This window comes from Anopheles funestus, chromosome 3RL (genome assembly GCF_943734845.2).
Source record: "Anopheles funestus chromosome 3RL, idAnoFuneDA-416_04, whole genome shotgun sequence".
In the NCBI taxonomy this organism is placed as follows: domain Eukaryota; kingdom Metazoa; phylum Arthropoda; class Insecta; order Diptera; family Culicidae; genus Anopheles; species Anopheles funestus.
Window position 1 is genome coordinate 45,583,761 of NC_064599.1, and position 15,906 is coordinate 45,599,666.

The 15,906-nt window shown below is 38.3% G+C and overlaps 3 protein-coding genes across 6 annotated transcripts in view; 2 read left to right on the top strand and 1 right to left on the bottom strand.

The window, feature by feature from the left end:
• LOC125768301 (LIM/homeobox protein Lhx3-like) overlaps nt 1-15,731 on the bottom strand; it is a 91,325-nt gene extending 75,594 nt beyond the window's left edge. Inside the window, exons 1-2 of one of the 3 annotated variants that reach the window (XM_049435745.1) lie at nt 15,579-15,731; nt 15,218-15,337 (exon numbers count right to left, since the gene is read on the bottom strand). The gene's annotated coding sequence lies outside the window, so the exon portion shown is untranslated. Of the gene's footprint in view, nt 1-15,217; nt 15,338-15,412 lie in introns of all 3 variants that reach the window. The other 2 variants (XM_049435744.1, XM_049435743.1) reach the window with 2 other exon arrangements.
• LOC125768272 (liver carboxylesterase 1F) lies at nt 495-5,932 on the top strand. Of its 2 annotated transcripts, none has more exons than XM_049435684.1 (5): nt 495-2,992; nt 3,062-4,141; nt 4,221-4,666; nt 4,728-5,264; nt 5,343-5,932. In XM_049435684.1, exons 1-5 carry the CDS (start codon nt 2,864-2,866, stop codon nt 5,728-5,730), a joined length of 2,580 nt encoding a protein of 859 aa, XP_049291641.1. In that variant the 5' UTR covers nt 495-2,863; the 3' UTR covers nt 5,731-5,932. The 2 variants fall into 2 exon arrangements, with proteins under 2 accessions (XP_049291641.1, XP_049291640.1); XM_049435683.1 differs by having other exon boundaries at nt 495-1,628; nt 2,826-2,992; nt 4,728-5,443.
• LOC125768278 (sulfate transporter) lies at nt 6,042-15,098 on the top strand. The gene is made up of 7 exons (XM_049435697.1): nt 6,042-7,217; nt 10,340-10,899; nt 11,069-11,181; nt 12,509-12,855; nt 12,933-13,040; nt 13,115-13,518; nt 13,601-15,098. Exons 2-7 carry the CDS (start codon nt 10,865-10,867, stop codon nt 14,619-14,621), a joined length of 2,028 nt encoding a protein of 675 aa, XP_049291654.1. The 5' UTR covers nt 6,042-7,217; nt 10,340-10,864; the 3' UTR covers nt 14,622-15,098.
• Nucleotides 15,732-15,906: the final 175 nt, after the last annotated feature.

A 15,906-nucleotide genomic window follows, 5' to 3' on the forward strand; every position in this document is an offset into this window, starting at 1 on the left:
TTTGCCCGGTCAAGCGAAAATCTACAAAGCGTGAATACTTAATAAGGTTTCTGCACCATGCATATGTTTCCTGCCCAGAACACGATGAAAACGCCGACAGCAAGATACTGGCGACAATGCTTTCAGAAGCATCGAATGCGGAATTGAATTGCGATTGCGGTATGCAGCATCTTCCAGTACGAAATTTAGCAACTGGTGACCACTGCATTGCCGGATGACTCTCAACTTGAAACATTCCTTGCCAAAAGTCATTCCACGACTGCATACGGAATTGCTCGAAGAAACCTAAACGCCAATATGTATGGACGAGATATGTACATTAAACCGTCACAGCGTGTACTGTGATTATCGAAATATACACTTTTACAAAATAAGACACATTATGGGTAAGCACAAAAAAGCTGCCACATTGCTTTTAAATACCAATTTCGTGAAATATACTTCCTGAGTTCACGATACATTCATTTATTTATTGTTACCATCGATCTATGTATGTGTTTCAGTTAAACACTTAAAAAGGAACGTATGTTTTCGAAAATTTAAATTAATATTTGCCCAAATGCTGCCAGTAAAAATGGTTGTACTTAACACTTTTCATGCCAATACACATCTAAACAATAGTTTGCGAATCAACATTACACATAAATAATTCTCATCTATTTATTGCTGACAGCTGAGAGTCAATGTAAACCTAATTAGTGGTTTAAGTGAGAATCAACACATACACAAAATTCTTCCAACTGTTTTAAAACTACAAACACACGGACACACACACACTGCTGAATAAAACTAGCTTATGAGCAATACAGTTTATATTGTAACCGGAAGTACGCTCATAACAAAGTGTCATGTATTCCGGAACGAAGCAAAGCAACGCGCAGAGCGCGATTTCACTGTTCGGCGTACATCACGAACTTTGCGCCAACCCAATAAATAAACCTGAGCAGCTTGCATTCAGCGCAGTATGCTTTTGTTCTGAATACATCCCGCATTCGAGCTCTCTTTTACATGCATGAGCTTACAACCTCTGATGAGCATCCGTACTGTTCGGCATGAAAGTGAACGCCATTTATTTTAACATGCAGCGTTTCATCGCATGAGTAAAACCGGCGTGTAACCCTAAAATTCTAGAGACTTAGGGTCAGTTTAAATCTGCATGTCCGATGGTGAAGTTCGCTGCCTGTTGAAGTCACTGCAATATTTATTTAATAGAATGGATCGACCGTTAATATGCAACGGTTTGTCATTGCCGAGTTTTATTTTCCAACATAGCGCTTTCGTACAGTTTTGCTTCGTAATTGTGTAAAATTGTGTGAACAGTGGAATTAGTTTTGTGCAAAATATGATCACATGTTAAAAGGGCGTATCAACAGAAGTGCTATGAATTTTTGTGCAGAATAAAACTAAACCTCACTAGAGCAGAACGTTTTGCAATGTTTATGTGCGGACAAGCTGGAAATCTTCGCATTTTTCTGTTTAAATACGCATTGTGTTAAACAGGATATCAGTGTTATAATTCAAGGTCAGTTTTCTTCGACAAAGTTGAGATGTGCTACGATAGTGGTGCTTTTTAACGTAACCGGTGCGACACCAAACCGGTGAATGTAGCATGCTTCTTTACTGTAAATGTAAGTAAATGAAAATATTTAATCGACAATACTGGAGCATAGAATAGTTCTGTGTATGAAATAAATGTTATTATTACAAGCAAACAACGCCACACAAAATCGCCATCAGCCGTCATCTCCCCCTATTGCAATAACAATAGCTCGGTAAAGTCAGAACCGCTCAACCGAATGAACCGCCGCTGCAGCAACATTCATTGTCACTCTAGAAGCTAGTGATTGGACCAGAACCGAAAACAGACCAACGTATAACATGAGACAAAACTGTTTTTTTTACCTTTTTCCTCCCTACTAAAACGTGGCATCGGTCTTTTATTCTCATGCTAATGATCAATCCGGAATTAACTTGTGTAGTGTAGTGAGTGACCTGGCTAGTGATATTACCACATGTTGGAAAAAAAATAATGCGTAAAATCGTACAACTTCGAAGAGCTCTTCCGTATAGCTGTTATTGGAACCATTAAATTGAACGTCATAATCTTCTCGGCAATCAGAAAAGTCATTTGAAAAGATAGGATAATAAAAAGCATATTAGATAGCAGGATTGATAATCTTCAATTTTACATCAAACATGGTTTGAGCATTTATTTGCTTAGCATGTTTTGCAATAGTTGTTACGTTTTAGAATATGTGTTTGGTTCATTTGTATTTTAAGTAAGCTTTTTTGTATTGAGAATGACCATTGAAAACAAGATTGTATAAATATGCTAAAACTTATGTACTATGATATACATATACGACACATTTTTTTTTAACTGGTGTAGTAACTGTGAAGTTTTCCAGACTATTAACCTAAACTTTAACCTACCAAACATCTCCTGGATCACCTGGAGAAGATTCCAATTCACTGCCCGATCACAAGCAAGACAGTAAATAAACAAGTATGACAACTTGTACGATAATGATAAAAAGGATTGCTAAATGAGTCAGGAGAAACAAATAAAAAATGATTTCTTATTCGATTGGCGGGTTGCAAAAACTTTTTCCTGGGGAATTTCTATGAATCATAGTGGGAAACTGTTTAATTGTTGGACTGTTCGTATCATTTTACTGATCTAATTAGGATGGTATAAAATGATTAGAAAACCAATTTGCTATATGCGACTTTAAAAAGTCGCTAGGATGCATTTTATTTTCCATTGCTTTATTTTTATATATAAACCATACTGATTTTGATCTCTTTTTGATTTTATTTTGCAGGTTTCTTTCAGTAGTAATCAACTAACGTTATCCTTACGATGGCAACTAGAACTAGGGTAATTGTACTTAAGGCGCTTTCAATTTGGACTATTATGCTTTCATGTAAACTTACTGTAAGTCAAACTCAGGATGCAACAATCGTGCTTAGCCAAGGAACTCTTATAGGGGTGAGGATAGTGTTGAGTTGATGTCTTGGTATTAAATCTTATAACTTATCGTTTCCGTAAAATACACAGCTGAAAGTATTTCCTGAAACATCACGGATACCCATCTACACCTATCTTGGTATTCCATACGCAAAGCCACCCGTCAACGAACTACGGTTTACCCCACCAGTACCGAGCCCCGGTTGGAATAGAACACTATACGCTCGAGATTTCAAACCAATTTGTCCACAAATCGAAAATAGTAGCTATGAAGATTTAGGAAGCGAAAATCAGTTCCGATCACGTGAAACTAGTGAGGATTGTCTTTACTTGAACATATGGATTCCCGAAACAGCAATACGCTATGGAGGGTTTCCGGTGCTGGTAATGATCACCGGCGAGGAAATGGGATTCGACTGGAACGCGAACCGTGCAAGCGGTCTTGACCTTGCAGCTGATGGTATCATCGTGGTGACGGTGCAGTACCGAAGTAATGTGTTTGGATGGTTGTCGCTGGGTCAAAAATATGCACCAGGAAATCTTGGACTACTAGATCAACAACTGGCGCTCGTCTGGATAAAGGATAATATACAAAAGTTTGGCGGCGATACAAATCGTTTGACGTTGCTCGGACATGGTACGACCGGTGGACCAAATGTGATGATTCACATGGTTAGCCCACGCGCTAGGGGACTTTTTGCCCGTGCAATAATAATGTCTGGCACGATCTTTTCTCCGTATTCCGAGGTGAATGCTGATGTCAAACTGTCGCAAGAGATTGTTAAAATTTTAGCATGCAATTATGACGTTGGAAGAAACGTACTGAAATGTCTACAGCAGAAAAGTATACACGATCTCCTTCGAGCCTATGAATACATCTATCGTAATGGAAATTATACGATCAATCTTGGACCAATTGTAGACAACTATCTATCTCCTGCAGAACGTTACATTATCAAAGATCCTCGAAAGTTGTTTCAAGCCAAGGCGCTCTTTATGGAGGACATGCCCATTCTTTTCGGTATAACTAGCAATGAAGGTGGATTTTTGTACAGCAAGTGGGTTGAACTCGCTCGTCAAAGTATAGATTCCCTTAAGAAATATATCAACGATACGCTGCTGCCCAACATCATCGAACGATACGACTTTCAAGGAATTGGACAAGATCAGGTATGTCACCATTAATCGCCAAAAATCTGTCAATCACCATAATATACATACTTACGATTACTTTAATATTATTCTTCAGATACGCGAAACCATCAATTGGCGTTACTTTGATCAAATCCCTCAAACAACTGCACATCATATACACGCTATTATTAAAATCATATCTGAAACACGTTACGAAATACCGTTCTACAGAACGCTCCAGGCTTTAAGTTTCCAAAACCAAACAGCTAGCCCACCCAGTGCGGTTAACAAACACGTGGAAAATGAATTCGAAAGTGCAGAAAATAATGCCGACAAGCGAAATAACATTAGCAGATCGTACGTGTATCTTTTCCATCATCCAAATTCAATGGACATGAGAGGAAAGATTAACTTCTTTGGAGGAGCATCTCATTCGTCAGATTTACCTTTCCTTATGGGACCGAGTCTCTACAGAGAAATTGGTCGCCGACGATTATCACTAGTGGAAGACAAGCTGTGCAAAAAAATACGTTCGCTATTTACAGAGTTCGTCAAAGGCGGGTAAGATTATTGAAATAATCGTTGTAGAAACTAGTAATAATGCTAGCCGTTATATTTTTAGCAATCCAACCCCCGGACGGCAATTCGATTCCTGGAAACCGTACAGCAACGAACTCAAGCACATTAAATTGATTTCCGCAAAACCAGAGTCATTTCATCGAAACGATCACACTTCATTGGAAAACACATTTGAGGATAACTTGCAGGAAATTGAAGAAAAAATCATTGGCACTGTAGACGCACAAGAGCCAGCTTCTAATGTTAATACGTCCAGGAACCCGTATAACCTAAACCCCAACATACAGGCCGATCAAGAAAACTCGAGAACTTCAAAAAACGCAGTCTTTCTCGCCAGTGCAAGAGATTCGGAATATTTCTACTATCTTCGAAAAATGGACAGCTTCTGGGGCCAATTTCTTCCCAAACTCAGTCAAATAATGAATGAAACTAATCACGAAAAGTTACGTAACCGTCGAATTGATCTCACGCTGGAAGAAGAGCAGGATCTGTTCCGCGAAACCGCTGCTGCATCCAAATACAAGCATGCCTTTTTCTCTATGCTAACCTTGGTCTGTATGCTATTGGCTGTGCTTTGCATGTGTGTCTACATTTTGAAGAAAAACACCAACACTAACTTATCGAGCATATTATGACACAAACTTTTCTTCCGGTCAAACCTGTTCGATCGGAAGAATCGACGTAAAAAACCTGACGTAAGCAGCATGGGCGATGAAGACGAAATTAACGTTACAGCAATCAGCCATCACCGAATCAAGACAGCGGAGCGCGTGATACGAACAAACCCACTTTATGGCGACAATTTTCGCAAACTAAGCGAAAGCCTTAGCTCGGGCACAGGAGATAGTAGCGGTGTAAGTGCCAGTAATCGGAACGTTTTAGGAACGCACCGATCTCCGCATACGATGAGAATGGAACGGCCTGTTGCTATTTTGACCGATTTAGATGAAGATCTAGAAGTAAGCAACTGGCGTTATCAACTATCGGCAAGTCATTTCTCGCCGAATACTAACACTCGTCGACAAAGACAGCAACATCCACTGTGAGTAGAACAAACGACAAGTTCGGTTTGAAGAGGTTGGTATAAAAATATACAGAATTAGACAAGTCAACAGTTCCTAGTTGCAATCAAAATTTTATATTGGGCAGTAAGCAAATTCACCTAAGTTTTAAAAATTGGGACAGTTTTGAACACATTGTAATATATTATGTATTATCTAAAGCGTGCAATAAATTTTGAAAAAGATTTTTTTTTATTCTCTACACTAAAAAGAAGAGAACAGTAGAACATAACGAAACTTTTCTTGATTCAATTATAGCTACCAACCCTGCCCAAATTCATCACACAACAGCGCCATCTATGTGTGAGAGTAAAGTCGACTTTGCCATCGAAAGTCTGTCGAACAAATCAGACCAACATGTGCTGAATCTTCAAAATCATTTAGCGTAAATTCGTTTGACACGCATCAAAAACTGAAAACTGTATATGCTGCAATAAGTCTTCCCTTTACCGAACTTGTTCTCCCCATTTGATTTTTCCATCTTTTGATCGTTAATTCGCGTGATGATGGGTCAGCCGTTCCGACGTGCTTTCATATATGAAACCTATCGTCGTGTTATCGATACTAGCAACATTACGCCATTAATTTTGATAAGGGAAGATTTGGTGCCCTAATATGAAAAGAACGAACAATGAATTTGTTATGCATTTGTGCTAACACAAAATGGGTATATCGAATTGGTTCAGATAATTGTAAGATGCCAGTTAACATAATACTTGACAAACCATTTACAGGAAAAAACGCATACCACGAGGAAACGATCCACTCGGAAAAGAAAGAAATAGGAGCTATTCGAATATCGGAAATTGGAAAGTTCTTTGCCGAGTTTGGTTCCTATCACAATGCTTTAGGGCTTAGCACATGTGTTCGCTCCTTTGGGGTGCAATTAATATGGTTCCTTCTCTGGCTTCTTGATTCCTTCCTATGGCTTCTACGCAAGCGCATGTTTTCGAACGACCATTTCTCTGGGAACAACGTGAGAAGCACATGTACGCTCTCTTGCCCCATTATCGGTCTCCGTTTAATGCATTGCTTCAAGTGATTTGAGTCTCGGTAAACAAACGCACTGTAATGGCCAAACAGCTGAGACGAAAGTAGACCCGTCGCGCCGAGTTCGTCCGTCATTTGCGTTAAAATACCCGCACCGACTTTTCGTTGGTTCGTCAATTACAATTGCATCGTCCAGTGTGGTGAGTTGTGATGTGTTGTGATCAATTTGTGTGCGCGGATCAAAGAACCATGATGCCAAATAGCAACAGCAATACACGAAACGCTATCGTTCTGTGCACACATTAATGGAATTTCATTCCTTCAGTTTATGGCTTGTGCCTGTGCCATACCTTCAACAATTGCTGCATCACTCACATCGGAACCAAAACTTAGATGAAGCTTAGTGCAAACCATGCGTTAATAGCCTAATACAAATTCCAACGATTATATAATGTGCTACACTACACACATTGTCGCAAATTGTGAGTATTGCTGTTTATATCCCTTATCTATCACTTGTTGCCTTAAAACATATCAGAAAACTGTCATATTTGTCAGCTGTGTTTGACACCTGTCTTCATTTGAGTTGTACGTTGATGATGATAATGTTTGCTGCAATATCTTGTCCATCGCAATACTATAATACGTATCATGTTTATTAATACAGTTTGAGATAAGATAATGAAATATAAATTATTCCACATCGTTACCTTTTTCCTTCAATTCGAGCGACACTAATCTTAAACAGGGTTTGACAAACAGTGGAGTATGCTACAAAAAGATATTTACTGCATACGATAGCGTAATACTTATAAGAAGTGTTTATAGATACATAAACAATGCAGTACAATACCAAATTACAGTGATAATGGTTCTGATACTGTCTAAATTCTGATTTCTAAATTTATAATGTAATAAAACAAATATGCCTAGATCTCGATGGCCCTTGAAATTGATTAATGAAGCAAGCTTCAAAAAACAATCAAAAGTTGACAAAAAACCTAGCTTTTTTTTTAAATTTTTAAGTGCAAAATTCATTATTTGTTTAATGAATTGTTTATTCATATATTCCTTAGGTGTATTATATATTCAATTTAAAAAAAAATCTCTATGAATTTCTTTGGTACAGTATTTTCTAATTTGAGGTTGCTCGGTGGTGTATGTGATAAACGGCGCCGGTCTACACGACAGGACCGGGTTTCAAATCTCATTCGGACCGTTCCCCCGTAGCAAGGACTGACTATCCTGCTACGTGGTAAAACAAGTCTTGATACGGCCAGGCCGTTCTAACCGAGCAAAAAACGACAAATACACCAAGATCTCCATGGCCCTTGAACTTGATTAATGAAGCTAGCTTAAAAACACAATCAAAAGTTGAAAAAAAAACCTAGCTTAATTTTTTTAATTTTTAAGTGTACAATTAATCATTTTTTTAATGAATTGTTTATTCATATATTCCTCAGAGGTATTATTCAATTTAATATTCAATTTTCAATTTAAAAAAAACTTCTCTTTTTAATTTTGTAATTTTTAACAGTATTATCTAATTTGAGTTTACCCCGTGCTGTATGTGATAAACGGCAATGGTTTCACACGACTGGACCGGGTGACAAATCCCGTCTAAACCGTTAACCCGTAGCAAAGACAGACTATCCGGCTACGCGGTAAAAAAAGTCTAGCAAGCAAGAAATGAGCGGCGTGACCTTAGAGGTCGTTAAAACCCAAAAAGAGAGAGAAAAGATAAGAACTTTTGCGTTCATTCCTACATAACTAGGTATATATCTTTTGTTTTTCGAGCATCCATAACATTATTCAAGGAAGTAAAATTTTTACTTCAAAATTGGAGAAACTTTTTCAGGGTTTTCTAGCACACAATGCCCTGTTTTTTATGTTTCAACTGTATTTTAACTGTATTGAACACGGTTAAAGCTTAATAATAAAGACTCTCAAAAGTATTTTTAATTGAAACCTCAACACGCTTTTGGCTCAACAAATTATCTGCATGGCCTCATATCTCTCACAAATTTATTCAATTGACGCATATTGATTAAAATCAATGATCAATGGTCCGTGGACAGTTTTCGTCGGAGCTATAGAAGAAAGACAGTCCACCATCGAACAAAATTTGGCCTTCCTTTAAGTGATCTTTCCTGATCGCCAATTTGATAAAGGTCAAACAATTTATATGCGTTTGGAAATACTGTTACATTGCTTGAATATTATTTTTCAAGTTTCAAAGTAGATAGGTATGTACAAATAATATTAGCATAACTATATGTTAAAGCTTAGCGTATTTCTTCTATTCATAGAGAACAAGCCAGGTATAGCTAAGATTAGTGAATTATTAACATTCAAAAAAATAAAAGTAGGAAGGAAAATGTCATTCCTTTCATTATCATTAAAATAGAGTCTTACTGTATCTCCTAACGAAACACTATTTTGTGTCAATTCTTTTTCGATTCCTGCCAATCACACTTTATATCCTCTGTTATCATTCCTGACTTAGATTAATCTATCAAGATGTTATGTACGCTATGTGATAACGAATGAACATTTTCGCATTAATTTTCTGTTGTACGTATGTTTAATGAAAACCATCACAATTATTTATCTAAAGATCGTAACATCAGCAGCTGTAATACATGTCTTAAGCAAATCATTCGCCGCATAGAATATTGGCGCACAAAAGTTTAATTCTTCTTAAGTTAAGCTTTAGTTAATTGTATATTATAATATTGTTGAAAATAATTATCCCATTGACGTAAGATAGAATTGATTATATTACTACCGTGCATTCAATTACTAAGATTGCTATCATCATCAAACTTGTATGGTGCCTTGGTTAAGAACAACCCCTACTGTTGTCAGTTCAATTACCCATTCAGGTGTTTCCCATTAGTCGCGTCAAGACCAAAACTTCATCCAATCCAACAGCTATCCTATGCGTTGCGTGCGACATTGGCAATCAGGGGAATCCGTTATAATGTTTAAAACTCACGTTTATGTCACTTATATCGATTCGAAGGTTTTTCTACAACTGCTTCGACAATCCAACAAGGTGCATCTAACCGTACCGTCCGAACATTGACTGCAACAAGTCTATTAAAAACGGAAGTTGTTATTGGATGGATTTTTACAAGCTGTAACATATCAAAGCTATGTCACCCTTTGGTTTTGTGCGTTTGTCGCTTCTACTGAGCCTTGAAGTGTAACGGAGCGCCTAATCAAAGTTCGATGATCATGCCGTTCGTGTCGTGTGATTTCTGACTCAAACCGGCTGCTGAAAGACGCCTATCTGAGGTTGGTCATGAGCAAACGAATCACGAGCAATTCTTTGCTTTTTCCCTGCCTGCTAGCTCAGAGCAGTCAAACGTTTCATTGCGTTGAACAAAAACTCCTAGCAAAATAATTGCTCACAGCTTTAGTAACCAGCATCCACTCGAAGCATCAGTTGAACTACGTTCGCCAACGCTGTTGTCTACTGTTGTTGCACTATCTCTAATCGTGTTATCTCATATTTTGAGAGAGTTTGCCTCTCTGCTTCTCACAAAAGTCTCCTCTCATCCGATCATTGTATACAATGCGATTTCGTTTCGTTTTTCAGAACGTTTCCGACTGTTATTGTGGCAGCAGCCAGCTGATCGTCGTCGGCATCCGGGAATTTACCGGATCATCATTACTTCGTCGACGCAGAACGTGCCACACAGAGCGGCCCTCATTAAACACCATAGGATTTTAATCGATAAAGTTCAATCATTACCCGGACGAAATCTGTGACACAATTCAACTATCTGCGGAAGGAAATAGTACTACGGCGAGACAGACACCAAGTGTGATCGAACCTTTATTATCAACTTCTAATCTTGTTGTTAATGATCGGATCGATTTAACAAACCACGCAGTTCATAAGCGTTTCTTACCAGAGAACGTTATGCAAGTGTGAAAAAGTGAACCATTTCTCATTGTTGATTCCGAGTGCCACGCGTGACACGCTAGTGAAAAGAAAATCGTTGCCAATCGAGGTCGCGTCATCGACGGTGGATAAACGTGTAGCGTTTGACTTGTGCTGTGAACAAAAAAATCGCACACCTCACACTTTAACAGTGCATCACAACCAGTTGGCAACAGTATGCTCAATCAAAAGACGCCTCTGGAAGATGGCAGGTTTGTATAAATATGTTGTGCCTCTTTCTCAACTGGCGTAAATTTCATCGCATCTGAAGCATCCTGTAACACGTATGCGTCTAGTGTGAAAACAATGATTTAATTGTTTATTTTTGCTATGTTCTTCTCCATGTATCCGCCAACCGATCAATGCTTCGATGCTGTAAAGAACATCCAAAGAAAAACCGCAGTACAGTGAGCTGTCGTATCTCGTCACTCGACAATGTCTTCAGCGAGAAGACTTTAATCAGCTTTCACAGTACGAAAGACTAAAGCCGACTGGTAAGTGTGCTACGCGTTATTAATTCCTACCGTGTGTTTTAAGATAAGAGCTAAGAAGATTCTCCTTTGTGTTTTATTCGTTTCGTAAACGAATGCGTAATGGTATTTGATCGTAAACGAATGCGCTGCCAAAGAAATAATAAAAATTCAAAAAATACATTTTTTCAATTACATTGCTGTGTAATCAAAAACAAGAAAGTAAACTAAACAGTTTTCAATCATATTTTCTTCACTATTGACCAATTTACAATGGCAGTAAATATATGATATTGGCACCCATACAAATGAAGCAAAGCCATTTTTTTTTTCAAGGCAGCCATTAGCATAGAGAATATTAATTAGCACTGGGTGGACAACCAATTTGGTTACGGGATAGGATATTATTTTTCGACAAAAGGTTATGATAAGAGGCAACACACATTGAGCAAGATTTCTGTTCAGAGAACATCCTTAACATAATTTCGGTGTACAATGCTCAAAACGGAATCTTTTTGTAGACATGCCGATTTTTGTCTTTAAAATATGTGTCTTATATTTTCGCGTATCGTGTATCGTAACAAAAAACTCTTATATTAAAACCATGCCTTGGTTACATCAATTTTCCCGCTATATGTACATCAATACGTAAGCCAATACTAATTATGGTTAATCAAATCAACACGCTTTCGTCGGATATTTATCTTGAACTGCCGTTTGTCGCGGGTATTAGATAATAAATAGGGAAAAGGTGTATTTAATTTATACCTTAAATTGCATGTTGCATGCATTAAATTTAAATTTTATTAGCGATTGCCATTATTTGTTAGTTGCTAAACTTTTTTTATAATTTACGTAAACATTTATTTCTGCAGAAGTACGATGCTATTGAAATCAAAATCAATAAAATCCTTACTTTTTCACATGTACCTCGAGTATGTGATGTTAAAATACACATTGCACAATGCAGATGACTGGTTCAAATTGACTTTTACAAAAAATAACAAAATTTTATTATTCCTTCCAGAAAACGTAAACATAAATTTTAAGCATTTTATCAATGTTTAATGACATAAAAACCATAATTTTTGGATAGAAAGGTATTAATATCCGATGTGCGTGTTAAGCGTTTAAGAAAATACATAATAAAACGAAAAAGATTACACTACCTAATCCCCAAAACAAATAAAGGCAAGCTGTGTTTCATATCAAGGCCTTGTCAAATTTGTTGAGTTTCATAAAGCTCAAGTTAATGCCCATGAAATATATACAATCTCAACGCAGATCTCGAACATAAACACTAATCAACACAGTACATACTTAAAGTAATCTGCTTAATCTCTTTCCCCAGCTCTCGATTCGTTTGGAGCCACCGTGCGAAACGTCAAGTGCCTTGCAACAATCAAAGGATTTTTTCCGATTCTACAATGGCTTCCAAAGTATTCGATAAAAAACGATCTACTTAGCGATATGACTGCGGGATTGACGGTAGCTGTGCTTCAAATACCTCAAGGAATGGCGTATGGAATATTGGCAGGCACTGCCGCCAATGTTGGACTCTATATGGCCTTCTTTCACTGTCTTGTTTATGCTGTGTTCGGCACATCGCGCCATATATCGATGGGAACGTTCGCAGTAACAAGTCTAATGACTGCCAAAATAGTAGCAACCTACTCAACAGTTATACCAACGCTGGCGGTAAGGCGTATTACTTTCAATTATCAAGCCTTTCATATTCTCTGTTAAACAATGATCGCTTTCATCTTTGATTCTAGTCCAACGGAACTGACAGCATAGTACCGGCGTTAACTCCAACGGAAGGTGCCATATATACACCGATACAAGTAGCTACAGCAGCATCCTTTGTAGCCGGAGTATTTTATGTAAGTATAGTAACATGAGCACATACTTTAAAAAAGTGAGCATACCAAATCTTACATTGCATTTTCTTATCCAGTTTATCATGAGTGCAGCTCGATTGGGAATCCTATCGTCGCTCTTAAGTGAACCACTCGTCAGTGGTTTCACTACGGCCGCAGCTGTTCATGTGATGGTTAGTCAGCTGAAGGATCTGTTGGGTGTATCTATACCACGCTATAAAGGTACCTTCAAAGTGATTCTTTCGGTACGCGACATCATCGATCAAGCACCGAACGCGAATCTTACGGCCGTGTATACCTCCTTGGTTGTTATTCTGTTCATGATTTTTATGAACGAATATTTTAAGCCCTGGCTTTCTACCAAGTGTCGCTTTCCAGTGCCTGCCGAATTGATGGCCGTAGTCGGAGGTACCGTGGCCTCATATTTCATTGGACTTGGCCCGAACTTCGACGTTGGTTTAGTTGGATTGATACCGACCGGGTAATTTAAAATGCAATGCATACAGCATCAACCACCAACAATATTATTACATGTTTGCTGATTGTTCTTTTATTATTTATAGGCTTCCCGCACCAGAATTACCACCGCTCGCGCTTGTAAAGGCAGTTGCCGTTGACAGTATAGCAGTAACCATTGTCGGTTATTCGATCGTCATGTCGATGGGGATGATCTTTGCGCAGAAGGACAACTACGAAGTGCGCCCCAATCAAGAGCTAGTGGCACTTGGGTTCACCAACATTGTGGGCTCTATGTTTTCCTGCATTCCTACTGCTTGTTCTCTGTCGCGTTCTTTGATCCAGCATCAAACGGGAGGCAAAACGCAAATAGCCGCGGTCTTTTCCTCGATGATCATGCTTGTCGTTCTATTGTGGATCGGACCATACTTCGAAAGTTTGCCTAGATGCGTCCTGGCAGGCATTATTGTCGTTGCACTGAAAGGCATGCTGATACAGGTGTACCACATCAAAAAGTTCCACCGTGAAGGCAGTCTAGAATTGTTCGTATGGTGTGTGACCTTTCTTTCGGTCGTTATTATTGATATCGATATCGGTTTACTGATCGGTGTGGTGATATCGCTGATTTCACTTTACGTGAAGGGCTGGAAAACTTACTATAGCCTACTTGGTACTGTGCCGGATACTGCGATCTATGTCGACATCGGAAGTCACCAACGTGCCGAGGAGCTTCCGCACATCAAAATATTCAAGTATACCGGTTCAATCAATTTTGCCAACAAGAGCAACTTTAAGAAAGCGCTGTATAAAGAAACCAAAGTACTTCAACGCGCCAACGTATCGCTAATTCCTCGCTACAACGGCGAAACAACGGGACTACAATCCACCAAAGCGATTATTATCGACTTAAGCAGTGTGCCACACATAGATACCGCCGCATGTAAAATGTTTACAGAAGTTAAGACCAATTTAGAGAAACTCAGCATCATACTGTTGTTGGCTACCCCAGCTGACTGTGTGTATGATGCTTTGTTGCATGCGGAATCGATAGGAGAAGGTGGTTTTAACATTTTCCCCACAATCCACGACGCAGTTATCTACGCCCAGGGAAACGAGTCTGCCGTGTAGCGTAGACTCTTGTAAATTCGTTGATATAAAGCAAATCGAAATTTGTACGTGCCTTCTACGAACAAATCTAAAAGCAACAGTTCTCGATACGACAAAGGACTAACCTGATAGAATTAGTGAATAAAGCATCAAAAGAATGGTGCAATAAGTTTGCTCACACCGACGGTATAGACTCTCGGTCACCACAAAGAATACCGACCGATAGCTCCTAGGCGCATGATACAGTTACAAGTACTTTATTTTTTATGTTAACAAGATTGCTTTTAAGATGCATCCTTCTTAACATATTATTTTCCATTCTTGCAAGTAAGTACAATCTACACGGGTTCTCTTGAGTCTCGACAGCTCCGCACGGCATATTTGTCGCATTCTGGCGGACTGATATGATTTATTAAAATACATTGATTGTACAAAATGTAGGTTAGTCTGAATCACCGACATTAGAAAACTTTTTCACAATAAACAGGCGTCCTTTTTATATTTATTGCTTCTCCACGCACTATGAAACTCCGAAACATAGGAAAAACTTATCATTCTGTGATTGTTTTGCCCAGATAATATAATGTGCAAATTTTATGTTTTGCCTAAAGACTTACCGTCCCGATCTCCGTGCATCAGTGTATCATAAAACTTGCCATCCCTTCCGTATCCTTAAGACTTATGTTGCTGTGTAAGGGATGCTGGTTTTGAATTCAGCAACAAAACTTACATGCCCACTGAAAAAATATACGAGAATGTTCATTAAGCATCAACTCATTTGCTAACTCAATACACTGCTCAACTACTTTTACCAGCACTAAACCCCCACCGAACCGTTTGCTACTAGGTATAGCAAGGACAACCAACGCTTCAAACTAACCTCACTTAACAATCTCAATGCCTCCATACATAAGCAACACTTTTCAAACAGTATTACTTAATTATATCAAATCAAAAACAGATTTCAGTTTTCATTACCTTCCTCTATCCTATTCTATTCAAAGTTAGTCTATATACTACAGTGATTTTGCCGTTTGACATTTTCGTTTCGACCTACTGCTTCGAATTATAAACAAATATCGTCAAACATCAACATATGCTAGGTTATATCATAATGGTGAAACGTCCCCATGCTGAATGACATTTGACAGTATCAAACCCGATGTGATATTTTATCTAGTGTTGTTGGTATTTATTAAAGCTTTTGTGAATCGTAAACCATGTTGTACAAAATAAATACTATAAATACTATAAATATATATACTCATTTCATTCAACGCGCTCATATTCATACTCGAAATAGCTT

Coding starts and splice junctions, on each gene's coding strand:
- LOC125768272 (XM_049435684.1), top strand. CDS start 2,864: ATGGCAACTAGAACTAGGGTAATTGTACTTAAGGCGCTTTCAATTTGG. Junction 2,993..3,061: donor GCCAAGGAACTCTTATAGGG/GTGAGGATAGTG, acceptor TAAAATACACAG/CTGAAAGTATTTCCTGAAAC. Junction 4,667..4,727: donor ACAGAGTTCGTCAAAGGCGG/GTAAGATTATTG, acceptor TTATATTTTTAG/CAATCCAACCCCCGGACGGC.
- LOC125768278 (XM_049435697.1), top strand. CDS start 10,865: ATGCTCAATCAAAAGACGCCTCTGGAAGATGGCAG. Junction 11,182..12,508: donor CGAAAGACTAAAGCCGACTG/GTAAGTGTGCTA, acceptor CTCTTTCCCCAG/CTCTCGATTCGTTTGGAGCC. Junction 13,041..13,114: donor TTGTAGCCGGAGTATTTTAT/GTAAGTATAGTA, acceptor TTTCTTATCCAG/TTTATCATGAGTGCAGCTCG.